Raw genomic sequence first — 23,205 nt, forward strand, 5'->3', positions numbered from 1 at the left:
GGGGACGCACCGGGAGGGGAGGGCGCAGCGCAGCCCCGGCCGTGCGGGGGCAGGACGGGACCCATCCTCGACCACCCCGCACCCCCTGCTCCGGGCCGCCCCCTCCAGCGGAGCCCCCAAACCTCCGCATTGCGGGGAGAGCGCCGAGGCCGCCCCGTGCCCCGTTCCCTCCTGGCAGCACGGTGGTGCCCCGGGCTTGGGGGGTCCCTCGGGGGCTCGGGGGGTCCCTCTGGGTTCGGGGGTCCCTCTGGGTTCGGGGGCGGCGCGGGCGGGGGCGGGCGCGGGGCTGGGGGGGGCGCGGGGCTGGGGGGGGCGGTTGTTGCTGTTTTTATGAATGAGCGGCGATTACTATGCGGCGCGCGCGCTCCCGCGCTGCCCGCGCGGGCGCTGATTGGCTCCGTTGCGGCATTGACGTCACGGCGAGGCCGGGGGGCCGTGAGTCACCCGCGCCGGGCCCCCCCGGCCCCCGGTCGGTCCGGTCGCTATAACTCGGCGGCGCCCATGGCACCGGGGCGGCCCCGCGCAGCCCCGGCAGGTGAGTGCCCGGCACCGGCGGCACCGGCGGCCCCGGCGGAGGGGGACCCCGCTCTGGCGGAGCGCCGCGCTACGGGGAGGGTGGCGAGGGGCGGCCGTGCCCCCCCAGCCGGTCCAGGCGCTGCGCTGCCGGCCCGGGGAGGGCTAGACCCCCGGGTAAGGAGGGACGCCATGGTGGGGACGGGAGGGGGTCTGCTCCCGCGGGGTGATGAGCGGGGGGCAGGGGGACCCCCTTTACCTGCTGCCGGGATCCCCTCACTTCGGTGTTTTCCACTGCCAGTCCTGCTCCCCTGGATTTACCCATCAAAATCAGGCAGTGCCCAACCCCCAGCAGCTAAGGCAGGCAGGAGCAGGGGTGGTGTGTGTGTGTGTGTGTGTGTGTGCGCGCGTGTGTTCCCTTCCCTTTATTCACCTATTTATTTTAAAACTAAACCATCTCATCCAGAAAAATCCCCTCGGAGCAAGCAGCGAGTGCACTCTCAACCTCCACTGCTCTGCCCACCCTCCTGAGGACAACTTTTGGGGGCAGGCAGTACTGTCCCATCGGGGCAGCTCGTGGACAGCAGCTGCTGAGGGGCTGCTCCTGCAGGCCAGCCTCTGCCACCATGATGGAGAAAGGGCCCCCCAACTCCAGCGAAGGCCAGCAAGGCTGGTTCTCAGCCAGGAATGGCAGCGGCAGCTCCTTGGACCTGGAGTCTGTGGTGCAGCCCCTCGCCTTGAACCCGTGGGATGTTGTCCTCTGCATCTCGGGGACCATCATCTCCTGTGAGAACGCCATCGTGGTGGTGGTCATCTTCTACACCCCGGCCTTCCGCGCCCCCATGTTCCTCCTGATCGGCAGCTTGGCCACCGCCGACCTCCTGGCAGGCGTGGGGCTGATCCTGCACTTTGCCTTTGTGTACTTCATCCCATCAGAGGCCGTCAGCCTCCTCACCGTGGGGCTGCTGGTCGGCTCCTTCACGGCCAGCGTCTGCAGCCTGCTGGCCATCACCATCGACCGCTACCTGTCCCTCTACAACGCCCTCACCTACTACTCGGAGAGGACGGTCACCAGGACTTACATCATGCTGATGCTCACCTGGGGAGCCTCCATCTGCCACGGGCTGCTGCCCGTCCTGGGCTGGAACTGCCTGGCGGAGCCGTCGGCCTGCAGCGTGGTCAGGCCGCTGACCAAGAGCCACCTGGTGCTGCTCTCGGCCTCCCTGCTGGCGGTGCTGGCCGCGATGCTCCAGCTGTACGTGCAGATCTGCCGGATCGTGTGCCGGCACGCCCACCAGATCGCCGTGCAGAGGCACTTCTTGGCCAGCTCCCACTACGGCACCAGCACGCGCAAGGGCATCGCCACGCCGGCCGTCATCCTGGGCACGCTGGCGTCCTGCTGGCTGCCCTTTGCCATCTACGGGCTGCTGGGGGACTGCAGCTCCCCGGCGCTCTACACCTACGCCACGCTGCTCCCCGCCACCTACAACTCCCTGCTGAACCCCGTCATCTACGCCTTCAGGAACCGCGAGATCCAGAAGGTGCTGTGGGCCGTGTGCTGTGGCTGCGTCTCCCCCTCGCCGCCCTTCCGCTCCCGCTCCCCCAGCGACGTCTGACCCCCCCATCCCTCACTCACCTTCACTTCACTGCAGCCGGGGGATTTGCTCTCATGCCCCCTTTTCATGCAGGAGCTCTTGGAAACAAGCAGCTCTTCCCAGCCTCGTCCTTTTTGGGCACAACCCCTTCTTCTCCTCTATTTTTCCACTTTTTGAATAGAGAGAAAGACATATTTTTTATCCATAATATAATCTATATTTATGTGTGAGAGAGAGGGGGCTGATCCTCATATTTTCTTTAAAACTATTTATGATGCTTTATTTTTTTAAGGGTGGGGAAACGCCAGGAACGTTCACCCCACTCTTGTTTTTTTTACAGCCTTGTTATTTACCTCAGATAGTCAGAATATATTTTATACATTTGGGGAAGGGGAGGAGAGACTCGTTGCCAGAGGAGGAGGGACTCAACCCCCTCCCCCCCTTCTCCAGCCACCCATTTATTTATTTATCGGTATTTGAATTATTATTTAATTTGATTTCCATGCCTCCCTCCCGCACCCAGTGCTGGGCCCTGCTGCCCTCTAGTGCTCGCTGCCTTCAGGAGGGGGGGCTGCCCGAGCCTCTGCACCCCCAAACCCACAAGTTTTGGGGTCCCCTGTGTGCTGCCACCCCCCCCCCTCACGGCACCCAGGGCTCCCCCTGCCAAAGCCTTTCTTTGCACTGGGGTTGGATTTGCACATTTCTGGGGAGATGGATGTGAAGGGCCCCTCGTGAAGGGCCCCTCGTGAAGGGGACCCCTGGGGATGGGGACCCCCTGGGATGGGGACCCCTCTGGATGGGGACCCCTCGGGATGGGGACCCTCGGTGGGTCAGGGTGGGGGGGCTGCTTCTTGTTTACAACTCTGGTAGGGGAATAAATCAATTTGTGGTATGAGGTGCGGCTGTTTGATGCTGGGGAGGGGGTGGGACGGTGTTTCCCGAGGGGGCAGAGCAGGGGGAGGTTCCCGAGTGCCACCAGGGCCATCCCTGCTCCGTTTCCCTGCTCCCGGATGAGAGATGCCGAGTGACAGCGCTTCCCGCACCCATCACATCCTGTTAGCAGGAGCTGGCCCGGGGGGAGCAGCACGGAGGCCCCTGACCATCCTCATCCTCACAGCCCCAGCAGGCACAGGGGCTGCATCCGGCTCTGCTGGTGACATCTGACACGTCCCCCACCCGGGGATGGCAGGGACTCATTCACGGCTTCCATCCGAGGGGTGCAGCCTGGGCCCTCCATCCAGGGGAACGGCGCCTCTGCCTCCAGCTCTGCTCCCGGTCCCTCTCCTGGTGAAGGGGGCACGGGGGCCGTGCCCAGCACCCCTCGCTGAGATCCCCAGAGTCGCCGCTCACATGGGATCCGAGCAGCCCCCCGGCGGCCCCAGCTGCCTGCCGGCGGCAGGGAGGGCGGGTTAATGATGGCAGAGCTAATTAGGGCAGCTCGGCCCCTCGGGTACCGCCCTGCGCGCCCCCCGAGCCGCCCCGGCCGGGCCAGCGGGGCTCCCACGGGAATTTGTGCATCTCAGATGCGCTGGGATGCGGCAGAGCCCGGGGCTGGGCGCGGCCGGGGCCGGGGGTGTCTGCGGCCCCCAGGCTCTGCTTCGCCTTGGCTCGGGACCTGGTGGCAACCCCGAGGGCCGCGGCTGTTTATTGCAAAGGAAATGCAGATTTCCCTGAGCGCTGGCAGGGGCTGTGCCAGCAAGTGATGCGGGGAGGGAGGTGGGGCTGAATGGGGGGGCCGAGGGCCCCACAGATTGTCCCCTGCTCTCCCAGGGCTGGGCTCAGGCTGGGGATGGGGAATTTCGGGCTCCCCCTGTCCCCAGTGAGGTTAAGCCAGAGGGTGGAGCTGTTCATTCTACCCCAGGGCCCCGCTGAGATCCCTCAGGAGATGAATCCCAAGCCTACCTCCCCCAGCAGTGAAAAATCCTGCAATTCCCAGCTCTGCTGTGCTCAGGGGCAGTTTTTACCTGGTGATTCTTATATCAACATCACATGGCAGCTGAAACTGCTTTTCTCTCCCTCGTGCCTCCCCTGCTGATGTCTTCAGAGGGAGCTTCTCCACGGTGTGCAAGCCCATCCAGTTCCTCCCACTCCCCGGGCTCCCTGTCACTTCCCCTGGGGACAGGGTGACACACCAGAGTGTGCAAGGCACAGAGGCAGCACCATTCAGGTGTGCTGGAAGCCCTGCTCAGGCTCCCACCCAGCACAGCCAGTGCTGGGGGGCACAGGGCTGCAGCCCCCCATTCCAGCTCCTGGCAGGGCTGTGCTGATGCTGTGCTGAGCTTCCCAGGCTGCTGGGGGCAGGCAGAGGGCTCAGGAGCTGTGGTGACAACGTGGCACCAGAAGCCATCACAGCTCAGGCCAAGGCGCTTCCCCAGCACCAGGAACTCGGGAGCTGAGCCCCCACTGAATCCTTGTCACCCCCACCCCGAGAATGTCACCCCCAGGCATCCCCTGCTGCCAGCACGGGGTCATTGCCCAGCTCCGTGTGCCCCTTCCCGGGGGGAGGAGGCACCTTTGGCTCCCGCCTGTGGCCGTTCCCTGCTCCAGGAGGGCTGGGGGAGCCTGGGCCCTGCTGGTCGCTCTCCAGCCAGGCCAGAGCCATTCCCGGCTGCTCCAGGCCTTTGGGGGAGGATGGAGCAGGTGGGGACACACAGCAGGGCCCAGCCTGCTCCCTTTTGTGTGGAGAAAGAGGCAGAAAGTGAAGCTATAAAAAAGAGTCAAATCCATCCAAGAAGGTGCCAGAGTGCTGAGCAGCCACCCCCACGCCAGGGATGTGCAGGAGAGGCTCGGGAGGGACCAACAGCCCAACTTTGGGGTTAAAATATGAGCTAAGAGAGGTGGGCATGGCCTCACCCCAGCTGTGCTCGCACATCTGGCAGGGCCAGCCCTTCCCAGGCTCCCAGCAGATGCTGCAGGCACAGGCAGCTCCTGTCTCCAAGGCCTGGCTGTGCTGCAGGGCAGGCAGGGGGGTGGGCTGGGGTTCTCTCCCCTCTCTGCTGGCAGCAGTGGGGCCCAGATCTGGCTCCAAGCACTTGCCCTTGGCCACCGTGCAGGTGAGAGAGCTGGCAGCACCCACAACAGAGGCAGGGCTGGTCCCAAACCACCCTGCTCCAGCCCTGGTGCCAAAACCTCCGGGGTTTTGCCAGATGGGGGAGGGAAGGAGGCTGCTGCTACTGCAAAACCTCCCCCTGGCACCCTGAACCCCAAGTGGCCTGCCTGGGGTGCAGCTGAGAGCTGCCCTTCCCAAACCCCACCCCAGGGCTGGGTCTGTGCTCTCAGTGCCTTACTGAGTGCCCATGATGGGACCACGAGTCCTGAGGTGCCTCCTCCTGCACCACCCTGGGACCGCCGGGCCATGGGGAGGGCTGGCAGCTCCAGTTATGGGCCTGGGTTACATTTAAATGAGAAACCTCAGCCCTAGCTTGGGGGATTTTGTTTCCTTGGAAGCGGCAGCAGGCAGGAAATGAAGAAAACACGGCCCTGCTGTAAGTGTTTTACCAAATGCCGGAGGCAGCGGGAGGCACTTCCCAGCACAGCCCGGCCTCGAGCATCATCCCCGGCCACCACCACCACAGCCACGGCTCTGGGGCATCCATGGTGCTTCCCGGGGAGGGAGGCCTGTCTGAAAGGGCTCTGCTTGGTGGGAGACAGCAGAGCTCAAGGAGAGGGGCTCAGCAGCCTCCCATTTTATCCCTGCTGCCTCGTGCCACGAGCCCACGGCTGTGCAGGGACCCGGGGCCAGCAGGACCCTCTGCTCTCCACAGAAAGCCCCCAGAGGACCAGGCTTCCATGCTGGCTCAGGGCTGGGGCTTTGTCTAACTGGATGGGCAGAGTAATTCAGCCCTGGCCACCTCCCCAGTCCTGCCTTAAGCCCTGGCCATGGCGGCGCTGGCCTTTGCAGAGCGGCTGAGCCCGGTGCAGAGCTGCTGCCCTGCCAGACTGCAGAAACTTGAGCTCCAAATAACATAATTCCTCTGGCACCCCGTGGTTATTTGTGAGCTGCTGTGAGCAGATGGAAGAGTTACAGATAAAGCCATCCGCAGCACGGGAGCCGATTGCCTTCCCCACACACCCGCGTAGGCAACGGCAAAGGCAGGGAGGAGGAGAGAAAAACCCACCAGGCAGCGGGAGCGCCAGAGAGGAGTCAGCCATTTCTGAGGGGCTGAGCTGCCATCTCAGCACACCTACGTGCGAGGAACGGGGACTCTCTGCTGGCACCGGGCCCTCCCAGGATGCTGGGAGAGGGGAGCGCTCTCCCACCGCCCGTGGCCGCCTGGGCAGGGACGGCAGCGCCAGTCGGGGGTGACATTGGCACGGCGGAGCTGCCACACACGGGGAGAGCAGGCTGCTAACGCTGATCCGAGCTGGCAGCGCCTGCACTCGCCTCGGTCCCAGAGGGGGAATTAAGGGAGAGAAGCTGACGTCAGTGGTGGAAAGGACACACAGCCCACTCGTCCAAGGCAGCCGGCAGCATCTTCTGGGTGTTGCTAACACCACCTTGAAGGAGAAAATTAAATAGGTCTTTGGAGACGGGGGCTCCTGTGAAGGCGCAGCCTGGCCAGCTGTGATCCTGTGCCGAGTCATGTGGAAGAGACAGACGGGCACGGAGAGGGATCAAAGGCCGGGGCCGAGCTGGGTGTGCCAGGGCTGCGGAGCTGCGGAGACGCTGCCCCAGCTGCGGCAGCAAAGCGCTGCTCACGGGCAGGGCTGGGGCTCACACAATCGATCACTGCCAGCCTTCTCCTCCCTGCACCCGCTAAACCTCAGCCTCCAGGAGCTTCCCCGCTCCGCGGAGGGTGGAAGGATAGGGCTCTGTGGGTTACCCAGGAAGGCAGATCTGGAGCTAAGATCTCCCTGTTGTTTAGGGGGTTAAACCAGCACAAAACTCACCAACACCCGACTTCCAAGGGCTCCCACTCCAAAAGCACAAAGCTAGGTGTTGTCCTGAACCCCAGAAAAGCAAAGGCACCACCTGGCCACAGCCACGCCCAGCCTAAGGCAGCCAGGAGCTCCAGTTGCTCCTCCCTGGCTCCAGCTGGAGCCAAGGGCTGGGACAGGCAGCTCGAGGGAGCGTGGAAGCCCCAGAGCTCCCTCCTTCCCCTGCCCTCTGCGCCCCTGCACGACTAAAGGCCTTGCTTGTTCAGGAGCTGGCAAGGCCAATTAATCTAATGAGGTTTTGCAGCCAGGGACCATTGTCAGCCAAGAAAGGCACAGCGCTGCGGAGCGAGGCACCGGTGTCTCCTAAAGCCAAGGGAATTTGGCAGAGCACAGCCCGCGGTAAAAGCAGGGATGAGGAGCAGCAGGGACAGAGCCTTTTGTTGCTTTTCACCAAGCAGCGAGAAAACAGAGCCCCACGGAGCGAGGCCAGACGAGGCACCTGAGCTCGGGGCCAGCAGCCACCGCTGCCAGGCACATTCACTGCACGAGGGAGCTGGAGCTGTGAAATGGAGGCAAAAAGCTGCTGCAGCCCCTTCCCAGCCCAGCTGCAGCCACTCTGCTCTGCAAGATGGAGCCCGGGTTCATTTCCTATGGCAGGGAGGGCTGGAGGGAGGCTGGAGGCTGCTCCTGGTGGGGCTTCCTTGGCGCTGGGACCTCAAATTGCCACTGGTAATAGCCCTCAGCCCACCTCGGCGTGGAAAAGGTGTCTGTGCCGAGGTGTTTGTCTGGGCAGGAGGCATTTGGCACCTCCACGGACTCTGGGCTTCCCAAGGGACGCCCTGGTGGCTGCACGGAGGGCACAAGGACAGGCACGACTGGCTCGGGTGGCCCCGCACCTCCCACGCTCCCAGGAATGAGCCGGGTTTGCCCAAAGCAGCTGGGGCTGCCCCTGGATCCCTGGCAGTGCCCAAGGCCAGGCTGGATGGGCTTGGAGCAGCCTGGGACAGTGGAGGGTGTCCCTGCCCCCGGAATGAGAGGAGCTTTCAGGTCCCTTCCAGCCCAAACCTTCCCAAGTCACACAAAGCCACAGCAGCCCCTGTGCCAGGCCCAGCTCACAACCCCACAGTAACACACACAGGCACCGACTGGATAGAAAGATTTTATCAAGTTTTTAAAAAGAATCAAAAAAATGATTACTTTTTTTTTATACACGTACATTACAAAATATTTGCAGTTGGGATCTTCATCCAGGGGTTACCGAGCTGATTATTAAAAACAACAAAACAAAGCAGCAGGAAATCTGGCTTGTACAGCAACTGACAGGGAAAAGCACAGACATTACATGGGAATACGGAAGGCAGAGTCTGCACTGGGATGTGCAAGGATGGGCCAGGGGCAGGCTCTGATCCCCCACACCCACTGCTCCCTGCAGAGTCCGGCCATCAGTGTTTGTTTTGCAGGGGTAAAAACAAAAACCAACCTGACAAATCTACAGTATTTTGCTCACATGTTTGGGGTTTTCCGTCCTTTTTTCTTCTTTCTAAGCAGAGTTTCACTGCTGAAACTCCTTTGGTCTGAAGTGAGGAACCCCTTGCACCCTGAGAGTATCCATCAAACGTCGCCCTTCCACCCCCAGCCTGGCTGGGTCCGTGCAGGGCACTTCCCATCCCTCCTCTCCCACCTTATCTCCTGCTCAGCAATAAACCCCTAAGATATAAGTGGAATAATTACTCTTATAAATATATTTATATCATGTAGGAAAATAAGGCACTTCAGGAGGGGTTACAGCTTGTCTAATTCTATGACATTCTAATCAGGAAGAAAAATGGGTTAGTTTCTGAAGTGAATTAAAATGAATGTTAATACAGTAATAAAAACATCGGATCCACTTCCACTTCAAGGCTTTGTTTAAAAAGGAAAAGAAGAAAGCACCCCCGAAATCCAACAGCAGTGAAACCTGACCCGGGGCAGCTGCATCTGCCCTGCCAGGCAGCTCCGTCCCAGAGCCCCTCCAGGGCAGGAAGTTCCAAAAGAAACACGTTAAATAAGTTCACGTTCTGAAAAAAAAAAAAAAAAATAAAATCCAATCTCCCCTTTCCCTGACATGACACTTGCAGGACTCCTCAGCCCCTGGGAGCTCCGGGAGCCCCTGCCCGGCCCTGGCCGGCGCTGTGGCTCTGCTAAGGGAGGAGAAGCAGTGAAGGTCACCGGGCAGAGCCCGGGGAGAGCGAGCGGCGGGGCAGAGGCTGCCGGGAGCAGCAGCCGAGCACTGCGGGCGAGGACACCGCCAGAATGGTTAACCAGGCAAGGCAAGGCAAGGCAAGGCAAGGCAGGGAGGGAGGGAGGGAGGGCGGCAGAGCCTGCCCGGACCCGCAGCATGGGCGAAATGGCTGCGAGGGGCAGCAGGAGCGCAGATCGTGCCCTGGGCTTTGGGAAATGCCTGGGGGTCGCCCCAGCCCCACCAAAGGGGAGGAAGAGTAAGAGTCCCCACCAGGAGGGCAAAGGTGGCAGGGCAGCCCCGGGCTTCCAGCGCAGCTGCTCTGTATTGCAAAGGTTGGTTTTGGCACCTCTCCTCCTCCCCTGCTGCTTTCAAAAACACTGAGCTCACTTGGTGGCCCAGAGCTCTGCGATTTTGCAAGGACACTCAGAGATGGTCCCTCTCTGGAGCAGCTGTTTCTCAGGGATCCCCACATAGGCTAAGGCAATCAAAGATTTAGGAAAAAAAAAGGGAAGGAATCAAAGGAGATTTAAAAAACACTCCAACAACCGACCTCCCCTACCCGTCCATAACCCTTCTGTTTAGGATCCTGCAGTTCTGATGCCTGCCCTGGGACGGGATTTGGGAGCAGAGGGTGTTTCCAGCAGGCTTGCAGGGACAAGGCAGTGTCCCTCCCGCTGCCTGGAGGCCAGAGGAGCCACCTCCAGCCGTGCCCACACAGCAGCATCCTTGTTGTGCAATAGGCAGAGCGAGGGACGTGTCCCAGGGCCCAGGCACGGCCCTGCCTGACACACCATCATGGGGCTCGGGGAATATGGCACTTCTGCTATTTCAGGCGACAGGAAGACTCGCTCCCCTTTCCCAACAAGGGCTAAGTCTAGTTAATGCAATCTCAAATTGAGCCAGGTTTGGCATTTGCGGGCTCCGCGCCTCCCTGTGTGATCCTGCTGTCAGCCCAGCTTAGCTCAGGGCCCGTTTTTGCTGGGAACTTGTCTCTCAGAGCAGCCAGAGGAGGATGCTCGCAGAAAGAGCAGCAGAACCAGGCAGTGCCTCTCTCATCCCCTCACCCAGCTTGCAGCGACCATCCCTTTGCATTTCCAAGCCTCTCAGTGCACTGCACTCCAGGGGTTTGCTCCCTCTCCAGAACCTGGCACTAGTGCTGCTCAGGTGCTCCCTGGCTGCAGACAAACCCGAAGGTGCTGCCATCCAGGGAGCCTCTGGGGCCTCACTGGCTCCCAGCTGGGTCTGCACCCCTGAGCCCATCCTCCAGCCATCTCAACACACACACACACACACACACACACACACACACACACACGCAGGGAATCAGTAAGAACTCATGGCGCAAGCTGAAGCCATCAATCAACTCCCAAGCAGGATTTCCAGCCAGCCTCGGGCAGAGCCCAGCGTTCCAGGTATCAGCAACATCATTAAAGGAGGCGAGGCAGGGAAGAGAGACAGGCACAGGCTGGTGAAATACTTCAGGAAAGGCAAAAAGATGGGAGAGTTGGTCTTAGTGGGACACACATCCCACAACAGCTGGACCCATAACCTCAAAAAGGCTTTGGAATTGCTTTTTGCATGACCCTTACTGAGTCATGTCCAAATTAAAATACACATCAGGGGTATCTGGGTTAGATTTCCAAGATATGCTCATATTCTATGTAAGGTAACATAAAACAGCAATAAAACCGAGGTCAGCTAGTTCAAATTCCCCATTTTCCCCTGCCAGTACTGGATCTATAGTGAGCAGTCTGGGAATTAATTCACAGGGTTAGTGAGGAGAAAAAACGTTCTCTTAAAATTAACTAATGAATTATAATAACAAAATTAGGGTAGGTTAGGTCTGATGTAACTGATGGGCAACTCAGTTCATACACACGATGTTTTTAGGCACACAAACTCCCCTCCCTAGGGGGAAGGGAGAAGAAGCAAAGGCAATACCAGCATTTAAGTCCCTGTGTTAAAAGTACGGTCACCCCGCTAAAAAAAGCACCTCTCAAACTGCCCTGGCAGGCCAAGGACCACCACAGTGCCTGGTGCTCAGAGAACCCCTCCCCACCCCATCTCCCTGTCTTAGGCACTGGATTTGGAATTTTAAAACACAATCTCAGCATGAATTGGAGAAAATCAGCCCGGCGAGGTCTGGCCACCGCTCGGAGCTGACCACAGATGTGTCCCAGTGGGGCAGTGGCTCTGCTTTCCCAAGAGTGGGAAGCTGAACAAGCATCCTGCCCTGGTTTTACATCCCTCTGTGCAAGTCTCCTCTTGGCAAAGCCGTCCAGGAGATTTGAGGAAGGTAAAGGCAGCTTCTAAAATAAAAAAAGTCTCTCCTTACACTGCACCCAAGGCACTCAGCACCCTTGGAGCTGGGAAATGCACCCCACACAGGGTGATCTGGAATTAATACTCAGGGTCAGGGGGGAAGGAATTGTGCACTATTGCCAAAAACCTGATTATGTGACAGTGGGATGCAGCAGAGAACTGACATTTAAAGCCCATTTTCTTGCAGCACTACCAGTATTCACTGGCAAGGAAGAGCCATCAGATCAACTGTCTGCTGTTGCACTGAGAAAACCAGCTGAAAATGTCCTTCATCCAAAAGGCCACATGGCCACAACAGGATCATCCATCTTTACTTTAAAAATCCCTCAGGATGGAGGGTTTATATGTGCTCTGCCTGGTGGCATCAAAAATCTGGAGGTTTAGCTCTCTTTTAAATAAGCAACCGTTACACCCCCTCCAGCTAAATCCCAGCGCCGCATCCTCAGTGTCCGTGAGGAGACCTTTTGGAAAGGCAGAGCACGGAGTCCTGCCAGAGCTGCAGGGGGAGGGAGAGGGGAGACATGCTGCTGGTTGTCTGAAAACCCTTGGCACATCTTTGGTGACGGGATGAGAAGGCTGTGGTGCGAGGTTTGGCCACCTGATCCGGGAAGAAGCGAGCCCAGGAGAGGAGGGAAGGAGGGGCGGGAGCGCGGCTAATCCGACCACTCGTCCTCGTCGAACTCGGAGGAGTCGTCCTCGGAGTCGCTGTACTCCACCGCGATGCGGCGCGACAGGATGGTGGCCACGTCGTTGCCCACCACGTCCCGCTTCTCCTGCTCCCGCTGCTCCTCCACCTTGCGCAGCTGGAAGCCTGGTGGGCACAAGGGAACAGAGCGGATCACGCCAAGCTCTTGGTGCGCACTGAAATCTCCCTCTGTCACCGTGCTCTGAGCGAGGCAGGCTGGGGTGTTGGGGTAATGGTGACAGCCAGCATGGGCTGGGTGGGGAGGTGGAATGGGAAGCAAATCCCTCGTGTGCCCCTCCCCAGGGTAACCCCAGTGCTGTACCTTCCCCGACAAACCTGGATCACACCAATTCCGGCACTGCCGTCTCCAGAAGTGCTGGGGGAAGCACAAAACCCAGCAAGGCGCTCACGAGGGTGGCAGACAAGGAGGGACCACAAGGGACAAGCCTTGAGCAGCAAGGCAGTCACACTGCTCCCAGGAGACAGCTCCCAAGGGCTTTCCAGAGGCAGAGGAGAGCGCTGGCATGGAAACGCAGCCTTACCTTGCCGAATAGCCGACAGCAGGTCGCTCCTGGCATCGCTCACCGCGGGCAAGGATGACTTGGGCTTGGATGTGGAGGTGTCGGAGGGCGGCGGGGGGGGCGGGGGGCCATCCAGGCCGCCGGGAGCCAGCGGGGGCGGGCCCGGGGGCGGCGGGGGCGGCGGCGGGGGCGGCGCGGCCCCAGCGCCCGGCTGCGGCCCCGGAGCCGCGGGAAGGCCGGGGTAGTCGGCTGCCGGGGGAGGGGGGGGCGGCGGGGGGGCAGCAAACTCGGGGTGCGGGGGGAAGGAGGGCGGCGAGGGCGGCGGGGGCGTTCCCGGGGACGGGAAGCCCGAGGGGGGCGGCGGAGGGGGGGCGCTCTCCATCAGGGGCGGCGGTGGAGGGGGAGCTGGAGGGGGAGCGAAGCCCGGCCGGGCTGCGGAGGGAGAGCCGATCGGGGGAGCTGGCGGTGGGTGGCTCGGGCTAACCAGGCTGGACCGTTTGGGCCCTCCAGAACCAGAACCTCTTTGGTTGTCTACAGGATAGCTGTGGCAAAGGAACGAGAGAGACAGGGAATCAGCCCCGAGGCCAGATCAGACTGTACAGTCTCTGTGTTAATGCAAATCATGTGTGTTTGCTGCAGTCCAGACTAAAAAATCCAAGTTCCAGCTTTAACTGATGTTTCCACGAGACCTCACCGCTTGGTTTTAGTTCCCTAGCACTGTTTCGTTTGGCCTACACCTCCAGAAAAAGGAAAGCTTCTAGGGACGGCAGGAATGCTGTCCTCCATCCCATCTCCCAGGCTGAGCAGAACATGAGCCACCTCACTCAGAGGTTAGAGGCCAGGTGGGCACATCCGAGCTCAGGGCAGCTCCTGGCTCCAGAGCTCCTGCCATCACCCCTCCCTGAGGCCAGGCCTGTGACACACCAGGCAGGGATCAGGGAAGTCTGCTGGGATAACCTGCGCGAGGAGGGCGGGGGTGCCAGGAAAGCATATGCTCTGAACACCTGCTGGAAGGAAGGGATCTCCTCCCTGGTTCAGCAGCCACGTCTCAGAGCTCGCCGTGGGGAGTGAAGGGGAGGACATGGGAACCCAACGTGCTCTTATGGAAAACACCAAGGCAGGAGGGACTGAATCTCCCACTGTGGAGGCTCCACTTCCCCTGTGACAATGTGACATCTTGTGCAAGGGAAGCCCCAAACTGACACCTCCTTCCATGGCAAGACAGAAAAATAAGGTACATTTGCCACAAAAACATCACCATTTTTAACAGTGTTGATCCAAAACAGACTCCTGGACATCAAATCTACCTCCCAGGGTCCCTTAAAAACAACCATCAAAACAAAACCAGAAGAGGGGAGATCTGTGGGGTTGGGCAGAGATCTAAGCAACTGCATAAGGCAGCGAGAGCTTCATCTGAGAGCTCATGTCTGCTCTGCCCAAGAGGCACAGGCTGCAGAGTGCAGTGCTGGGTCTCTCTGACACATCAGAAAAGCCTTTGCTGCAGCATTGCTGCCTTTGGATAAGATGGACAGAAGCCAAGCAGCCCTGTCTATCAGACAGACTTTCTCTTGTTTGTCTTGACTCTGTTTTAATGTCCTTAAAAAAAAGAAAAAGTCCACTCTTGTTTCGGCCTTTGCGTCTTGAGCCACTGCTGGACTGTAACTCTCATCTCTGGAGGTGCCGGGGAGTCACCAATTCATTCAATCCGAAGTAAATGACCTGAACTTGCACCCAAGTCTCTGGGAAGGAGGCAGCTGCTGTGCTCAAGTCCTCGAAACTTAAATACATCTCCAGTGCCCATGTCGTGCATTTCTCACAGATCAGAGCAAAAGAGGTTAAAGAAGCTGTTCTTTGCAAGTCTCTGTCATGGAATATCCTGAGTAGGAAGGGACTCACAAGGATCATCGTGTTCAACCCCTGGGTCTGCACAGGACACCCCCAAGAATTCCACGATGTGCCTGAGAGTGTTGTGCAAATGGAACACAAGGAACAGAAGTCCATGCTATGGAACAACTGTATTGGAAAACCACAGCAATGGGGCCAAGCCATTCACTGGGACACGGCTGTGGAGTACATCTGCTCTAGCTCTCCCCTTCTGCCTGGGAATGGTGATGGTGGCTGGGATTCATGGAGAGCTGTGCTGCCTGTGCCTGCAGTTGCACCTCCCTTCCAGACAGGAGCATTCTGGTTCCCATGCACCACCCATTGGGAAGTTCTGCTGAACTATCTCAGCCTGTCTCATGTCATCCTTTTACACCACCTACTACTCCCTGCTGACAGAAGGGATCCCGTAGGCTTACCTAAATTCCAGCGGGGGCGGAGGCAGGCTGTCATCTGGGAACGAGGGAGGTGGTGGCACAATGGAGTCAGTCTGTGGCGGTGGCGGGTAGCAGCTCCCATCCATGCTCTCGCTGGAGCCGATGCTGCCGTTCTGATACACCATGCTGGAGGGGTACCTGCGAAAAGCAACATAAACTGCTTGTTTCGAGAGCTCAAGTTTGTTTCAAATGGCTAAAGCTCATTTTTTACCCAGAGAGTTGTCCAGAGAGGCTGGCTGCTCCTGGATCCCTGGAAGTGTCCAAGGCCAGGCTGGACAGGGCTTGGAGCTACCTGGTCTAGGAGAAGGCATCCCTGCCCATGGAACTAGATGGACTTGAAGGCCCTTTCCAACCCAAATCAATCCATGATTTTACATCATTAAAAAAACCCTTTACTTCTCAAAGACTCCTACATGGAGGATCACATACACCTGTATGTGTTTGCTCTACGTAATTCTTTGGCTAAAATTTGCTCAGGTGCTGCCCTGTTTATGGCTGCTGCACACCAGAACAGCAGGAGTATATCTTTTAATAAACAAGCAAACACCTGAAGAAATGCATTTTTTTTAACACTTGATTTTGTAAAAGCACTTGAGAGTGTTTTGACCAACTTGGACTTAAAGAACTTGCAGTTATACTGAGTATCATCAGTGACAAAAACAGGAGATACTCAAAGATGCCAAAAAACAAGCTCGAGAACAGAATATCAAAATGGAAACCACAATGCCATTAAAACAAGTATTCAAAGCTGGAATAGTACTGAAAAGAGACTCTCATGCTTTTAGCGGACTCATTTCACTGTGGGGAGGGGGAACCACCCTATTTATGGGGGCTCTGCACCCCAAGTGAATCCAAATGCAAGAACACACTCACATGAGAAAAGAGAGGAGCAAGAAAATGGTGCTGTTGTGCTGCTCGATTCCCCTGCTAGAAACCAAACCTGTTCTCTTATTAAACTAAAAGCAAGTTTTATTTTTAGCTGGAGAGTGTGATTTAAAGAGAGATTTTTTTCTTATATGAAAGGAAGCTGCAAGGAAGAAGAGCATTGTGGGGAATTCGGTCTGCTTCCAGCCTTGCTGGTGTCAAAAGTTAAATGAATTCCCAAGCCAGAAGTGCTAAAGAGAGATCTGTAGCTTGAAATACTTGGATGGGGACAGCCCCCGCTTCAGCTTTAGGGTGTGAAGAGCCATTTGTGAAATGTAACAAAGCCATCACACAATGGCACCGGGATGCCACCCTCGGCTGGGTGAGAGGGAAGGGCATCGCTGTGGGGCAGAGCCAAAGCTCCCAGCACCTCTGTGCCCACAGGCAGCGAGAGCAGCCAGAGCCACTCCTGCCACCTTGTTCCAGCTCCCTGATTTATTTGGCAAATTTTAAATCAGCAGGCAGATTTACTTGGGAGAATCTGATTAGTGGCAGTATCGATCTGGATTCGGGGGAGCTGCAGCGCAGGGTGAACTGCATCCCAATCACCCAGCCCCAGACCTGCTTACCCAGCAGGACCATGCTTGTCCTTTGACTCCACAAATTCCTGTCCCATTTTCAGCTTCTCCCACTCCTCTTTCCGGGTTTTGATTTTCCGTGGATTCACATTTCCTCGGTTCGGATTCTCCTTTTTCTCTTTCTAAGAGAGGAGGAATCAAACACAAGCTTTATTTTGCTTTAAATTCACTGGAATAGAGAGGGACAGGACAGACCCGGAGCACTTACAACAAGACACATTCTCAAAGAGGATTTTTAGTTTACTTTCCTGATTGCTGCACTCCCCAAAGATCTTCCATATAAAAAAGCTGGAGCACAGACAATATAAAAAATGCCAGACAACATCAGGTTGCCCAGGGCAGCCCAGACACAATGCCCTCATCACCTCCTGGCATAAGCAGCTTGAGGGCAGAGTAAAAGCTCAGTTTCCCAAATCAATTTAGGCTTTGGCCTCTGTGTCGAGATGCCCAAATTTCACCTTCACCCTGATGTTGTTCAGTGCTCTGGGGTGCAATATGGACACTTGCCCACAGAGAACTGGGCTTTATATATGGGCTCACTCCAAATTCTAACACACTCTACATCTCTCCTTTGTTATTTTTCATTGAAGAATCACAATCTGTTTTCATGCTTAATACTCCAGTTGCTCAAAAGCTAAATAAAGTATGTTAAGACTATATCTCTTATGCTATAATATAATTTAACATTAAGGCTCAAAGACAGTGGCATTTGGAAAAACCAATTAGAGGTATCTTTGTTCTCTTTTATTAATTAACAAAGATGTGGGTAAACCAGATAAAACTTGACTGAATTGATCCCACAGGAGTCCAAAAGTGCAAACCTGAGTTTTGGATAGTAAATTTGGAGTCCAAACTTTATTAACACTTCCCACTTCCTCCTCCTCCCTTCCTCACCCTATGTTTCCGCTTTTCCTTCATGATATCCTTGGTGTCCTGAAGCATTTTCTCCTTCCAAAGGTCGAAGAAATATGAAGGATCTGTGTAGAATTTAAGCGCCTCTTTGCCATCATCCCTGGAACAGGAGAAAACCACACAGACAAGGATCAGGTCACACATTTCTTGGAAGGAAGCACAAGGCACTATCTCAGACATCAGAGTTCACAAGTGCAGTGAGATGGTCACAGGTGCTGTTCGTGCCTCTGCCCCCGTTTCGGAACAGGAAGAGCCCCCCATCCCAGTCACCCCAGCTCTCCCACATCCCACTCCTTCTGCCCTCACACAAACTCTCCGTTACTCAGCACCTGAAGAGCTCAACTGCTCTGAGCAATCACCAGGAGAGCAGCAGGTCTCTGGCTTCAACTCCCTTTTGTTTGTGCTGTATTTTGGTGTGAAAAACCTCCTCCTGCAGCTCAGGAACCCTAAATCAGAGCAGCAGCGTCCTTGAAGCTCCTGAGTGAGTGCACACAGACTCCCTCTCCTCCCACTTTGCAGTGCAGCCGCGTCTGGCAGGAGACAGCTGCCTCCAGCTATCTGTAATTACTTTTTACCTGCTCAGAAGATATTTATGGATGTGGGATAAGCCTCTGCATTGTGACCCCCTTTACTTCTACTACCTACAAGATGGAATCAGAGTGGGACTGCTCAGAACTGGTTACACAGCCAGTGTAGGTCCCACCAGATGTCTCAGAGCAGACACTGGAGGGCACAGAGCATCACCATGCCTGCTGCAGCCACCTGGGTGGGAGCCACCTCCAGGTGAATGCTCTGCATCTCTCACTGCAGCTCTTTGGAAAGGAGCCATTGGGCTACAGAGGAGCACAAGGAAAATGCCTCATCTGCAGCACACCCAGCATGGTTCTGCAGAGCCAGCCACACCTGGCCCCAAGGCACTCACAGAAGTGACAGCAGAAAACCAAAGAGATCATTTTGTAGCTACGTTCGTTTCTATGACCTCAAAAGCAAAGTTTCACATAATCCAAAGGACAGAGATTTCCTGGTGGATTTGTTTAGCAACTCAATTTCCCAGTGGAAACAGCTACTTCAGTCCAGCACAGCACGGGGAAGGACCTCCCTGGCAGGTTGGGAGGAAGAGGTTCTTCTCTGCAAGGGAACAAGGGGGTATTGCAGCCCTACCTGTAAGGTGAGAGGATGTTGAGAGGTGGAGGGGTGTTGCAGGTCATGTAGGTTTCAAGGACAGGCATAGGGAGAGAATCTCTGTCAAAGAGCTTCTGGTCCTGAGTGGTGGAGCTTTTGAAGGCCTTCCTGCTGTTAATGCCTTGCAAGGAGACTGTAAGGAAGAGGAGAGAACAAGTGAAGAACAGCTTGACCCAGGCCAACGACCCTGCAGCCCAAGCAGTGAACATCTGATTTCAGTTGGAGTTCTTGGCATGCTTTGCAGTTCTTAAGGTCAGGTTCCTTTTCCCACAGATCCCTTGGGAAACCCATCAAATCTCCAGCGTGCTGCCAAGATCTGCTGCTCCATCAACACAGCTCTCCCTCGAGTGGCCCATGGAGCCCCTGTGACCAAGCTCAAGCAGCTCATCCACTGCCACCCAACTGCTGAGAGCACGTTCCCACGTGGAGAGTCACTGAAGAGCAAAGCTGTCCAAGTGCTCTACTGGGAGGCAGGGAAACAGTCCCTCTCAGCCCCAGAGAACACATTCCAACACCCATGGCTGTGTCATGCTGGGTTTATGGTGCTGAACCAACCACGCTGACTCAACGAGAACCTTCACCATGCTCAGCCTGTGCTCCACTCCATTACCTTCCTCCTCTTTGGGATCCAGCTGAGTGACCTTGACTTGCAAGCGGTCAACTCTCTCGACGAGAATGCTCACCCGAGAGGCAAAGGTGTTGGCTTGAGTAAACAACTCTCCAAATATGTCTTCTGCAGATTTACCTGCAATATTAAAGTGTCCACATTACCCTTATGAACCACATAAAACCATACTCAGTCTCTCAGCTTGTTTTCAGAAAGAAAGAAAGAAAGAAAGAAAGAAAGAAAGAAAGAAAGAAAGAAAGAAAGAAAGAAAGAAAGAAAAGAAAGAAAGAAAAAAAGAAAAAGAAAGAAAGAACCAACCACTCTTCTTTTCAAGTTTGTCAGGGCTGAGTTTAATATCCAGGAAGAAAGCGCTTTGTTCCACCAAAACCTGACATTTCCAAGGGATCTTCAAGCAATAAGGAAACAATTGAGACACACTTTAAAGTCTATTGGAGTAACAAACTAAAGAGGGCTGACAACACTACACTGGTCTGAATGTGGATGCATCTGAAGGTCCTTTAAGATTCTCTGCTGTTCTGTTTATTAGACAAGGAAATACAGTTAGATTTTTATTGCTCTGGAGAATCTCAAAGGCTCCCAGTCTCCAGCAGGCCTGCTTCCAGGGGAGCTGGCACACATTTGCAAGCTCAAAGTACTCTGAAAGTAGAGAGCAGACCCAGTCCTGGATCCTGAAGCTGGAGCTGAAACCACAGCTGACAGCACTGACCCTGCTGTTCCTTCAGGTGGCAGTGTCTGAAAAATTGATGCATTCACATTGATTCCAAATCAAAACCAAAGGGGAACTTCTCAATCAGGGACATTCTCTCTGGAACAGCTTGGACTGCCCAGTGGGCTGCTATGACAAGCAGCATCCATGGTTTGGGCCATGAGAGCTGAGCCTGGGGCTCAGATCAGGAGCTGCACCACTTACAGGAGTAACAAGAACATGGCCCCATCCTTAGGAGTTTAAAACCTACAGTGCAACAAGAAATGGCCACAGGTAGACAGAGGTGGCAGACCTGGAAGAAACCCAAGAAGTTCCACTGAGTCCTGCTCTTTTGTTCTGCTCCCAGGCACAAGCCAAGAGGGGAGCCCCCAGCAAGAGGACAGGGAGAGCAGAGCAGACTTGGCACCGAGCGCAGACATGGGCCCGTGGTGTTCCACTGATGGGAAACATTTCCAGCCACGGCTGCTGAGTACAAGGCTGCTCCCAATAAGCAGTCTGGTTTTGAAGTGCATCATCATATGGTCAACAGTTTGCTCTGGAATCTGTTACTCCTAAAGATCCTCTCCGACATTCAGGAAAGAAAAACCAGTTGGAAGTCTAATTTCAACAGCAGTTTTGGAAAACATGGTTGTCTACAGAGTCAGAGAGACAAAGCACCCTTGCACAAGGCAAAGCGAGGGCATCCCCCAAAGCCCAGCTGCACAAACACTCCCAGCTATCTAAGCTGACATATCAACTCCTTGTTCCTGCTTCCAGGAGATCTCCTTACACTGCCAAGCACGGGGAACAAGCCAGGTTAAAATTCAACCTTCTCCACCCCTTTTGGAGGCAATGCCAGGTCCAAGTGTTTGTAGAAAGCAAATGCTGAAGGTTAACTTCCACTGACCTCTTCCTTCCACCCTCCTAGGCAATGCAGACTCTGCATATGCTCAATTAACAAACCCAAACTCATGAGAAGGATTTTATGTTTGGAGATCTAAGGGCCAGGTAGCTCTCGTTGTAGCCAAGTTTCATGAAGCAATCTCCATTTTCAATATCAGCACAGACCAACTCTCCTATTTGACCCAAAGAGAGTAAAAATTTATCTGTGGGAAAATGCAAAACCTTCCAGCAACAGTTCAAAAAAAGAAAAGTTGCAATTTCGTTTCTATTTCACAAGAAGTGAAAAACATTTCTGAATTTCACAAGGAACTGCAACAAGCACTAGGGGAAAATTAAGTCTTTGGCTTGCAAAGTATATTTCAAGTATTAAATAATATATATACTGGTTTTGACCCTGAAGAGAGAAGAGATGGTCTGTGTTTGCTTGCCTGTGTAAGTGCACCTGGAGTTATCACCCAGCATCTCACATGTCGCCTGAGCTTCACAAACACTTTTAGATGGGGTGAGACAGAGATTAATTTTTTAGTTTAGTTACTTTGACTGCAAAAGTGCAGCTTACAATCAGAATTATCTTTGTCATGCACTGGCGGGAAGACAGACAGCATGATTTAATAGGTCCTTCCATCTTTAGCTTGTGGATTCTGTAAAATCACACAAAACCGCGCAGTCGACTTATACAAAGTGCTCCCAGCTGCGATAGTAACGAAGGGTAAACTCACTGGAATATGAAAGTTTGACAAGATTTATGTTTGCATCTTTGTAAAGAGACTGTGGTGCACCAGGCATGGCTGATTATTCACTTGACAGGGCTGTCACAGCCTACTGAACCTGCTCTACGTTCCTGTAATAGTCAAGGTACAAGGAGAGAGAGAATTTGTTTTTTGGAGAGAGGAAAGGGCGGGGGGCAGGAGTTTGGTCATTTGGGTGCAAGCATAGTCTAAACACTGCTTTATTTAAAATAGCGCTGACCCTGGGGAAGGGGACGGTGCTCAGCATTTCCCTCCCACCCGCCCTGCTCTCCTCTCACACCAAGTGTCAGCAGGAAGCGCCTCTCTTCTCCTCAGTTTCCCTCCAGGTACCTGTGACTGGTCCAGCAGCTCACACCTTCTCCCCGCATCCCCCCAACCCAGCTCCCAGGGTACCTTCCCAAAGAAGAAACCAGGCTGTGATTTGGCCCCCAGCGCCTCAGAAGCAGAGCAGCTTGGAATATCTGTGCAAAGAAGGTCTAAACCTGTGGGATCTGGCCAGGGCTGTCATACTAACCCACAGTGTCTCTGAACAGGATGAGCCTTCCCTGCAGCTGGGCTTTGCACAGCTTTACTGCCTCCTTCCTCACCATTTCACACGCACGAGATGGATTTCACTCACACTCCACAACCATCTTGGCTACCAGACCTAACAAATGAGCAACGAGGGCCAGTTGAACACGAGCAGAGAGCCTGGTCTCGCCTGTGCAGTGACATTTCTCCAACCCAACAGAATGTGACACCGACTGGCAGCAAACACGGGCCCAGATTTCAGTGACAGCCATGGTTTGCACTGCTGGAAAGAGGCTGCACCCAAACTTTGCCTGCCACATGGCGGAAGACAAGGGCTTGCTTTGCAGAGCAAGCAGAAGGGCTTGCAAACACCCCAGAGAAGCTAAACAATAGATTAATTTGATTATCAAAGTCTCGCTTCAAGGACAAAGGTGGTTAATCAGAACCCAGAGCACTTCAACAGAGAATGCAGTCGTCCCGGAGAGACCACAATTAACTCTTGGTTTCTCCTACGGCATGTAGGCCTCTGTTTTCCCTCCAGCTTTTCCAAGGCTATGGGTCAGCCCACTGGAGAGCTGAGCCAGGCATTGCTCCAGCTCACGCTGCCATTTGAGTGAGCAGCCCCAAACCACCGACGCTCTGAAGGCACCACTTGGCTCACACAGGTCTTTGGGTCTCACAATGCAACAAACAGCAGCAGGGGCAAACTGGAGCTTCTGCATGGGGGCTTTAATTATCTTTCATTAAAAATAAGACTACTGACATGGTGTAGATTCAACAGAGTCAAGCTCCATTTAGTAGCGCATGCAATTACAGGCACGTTCTCTGACACAAGATCCTGCCTGCTCCGAGAGCCTCCCATTTTACAAGCCTGAGTTGTGCTCCATCCTTCCATCTGCAGTTTCACTGCAGCCTCTCACATGCACACACACATACACACACCCCCCTCCCCATTTTCTCTTAGATAGGAAGGCAGTGGGACCAGGGATATGAAATTAGCATCAGATTTCTTTAGGAAAACATTTTAGCATTACCCAGGGAAGGCAGATGGGGGAGAAATAGGAACACGAGAGTAGAAAGG

The 23,205-nt window shown here is 55.3% G+C and overlaps 2 protein-coding genes across 4 annotated transcripts in view; one reads left to right on the plus strand and one right to left on the minus strand.

The window, feature by feature from the left end:
* Positions 1-427: 427 nt before the first annotated feature.
* GPR3 (G protein-coupled receptor 3) lies at positions 428-3,000 on the plus strand. 2 transcript variants are annotated; one of them, XM_036397272.1, is made up of 2 exons: positions 428-535; positions 980-3,000. In XM_036397272.1, the coding sequence occupies exon 2, from the start codon at positions 1,140-1,142 to the stop codon at positions 2,127-2,129; it is 990 nt and encodes a 329-aa protein (XP_036253165.1). In that variant the 5' UTR covers positions 428-535; positions 980-1,139; the 3' UTR covers positions 2,130-3,000. The 2 variants fall into 2 exon arrangements, with proteins under 2 accessions (XP_036253165.1, XP_036253166.1); XM_036397273.1 differs by lacking the exon at positions 428-535 and adding an exon at positions 595-690.
* Positions 3,001-8,132: 5,132 nt separating this feature from the next.
* The window catches only part of WASF2 (WASP family member 2), a 31,879-nt gene continuing 16,806 nt past the window's right edge, over positions 8,133-23,205 (minus strand). For both annotated transcript variants that reach the window (XM_036397124.1, XM_036397125.2), the window contains 7 exons: positions 19,260-19,394; positions 18,629-18,782; positions 17,450-17,567; positions 16,547-16,677; positions 15,036-15,191; positions 12,757-13,277; positions 8,133-12,340 (listed from right to left, as the gene is read on the minus strand). In XM_036397124.1, the coding sequence (XP_036253017.1) occupies positions 12,183-12,340; positions 12,757-13,277; positions 15,036-15,191; positions 16,547-16,677; positions 17,450-17,567; positions 18,629-18,782; positions 19,260-19,394 (1,373 nt within the window). In that variant the 3' untranslated portion in view covers positions 8,133-12,182. The remainder of the gene's footprint in view (positions 12,341-12,756; positions 13,278-15,035; positions 15,192-16,546; positions 16,678-17,449; positions 17,568-18,628; positions 18,783-19,259; positions 19,395-23,205) is intronic.

Source organism: Molothrus ater, chromosome 24 (genome assembly GCF_012460135.2).
Source record: "Molothrus ater isolate BHLD 08-10-18 breed brown headed cowbird chromosome 24, BPBGC_Mater_1.1, whole genome shotgun sequence".
Classification (NCBI taxonomy): Eukaryota; Metazoa; Chordata; class Aves; order Passeriformes; family Icteridae; genus Molothrus; species Molothrus ater.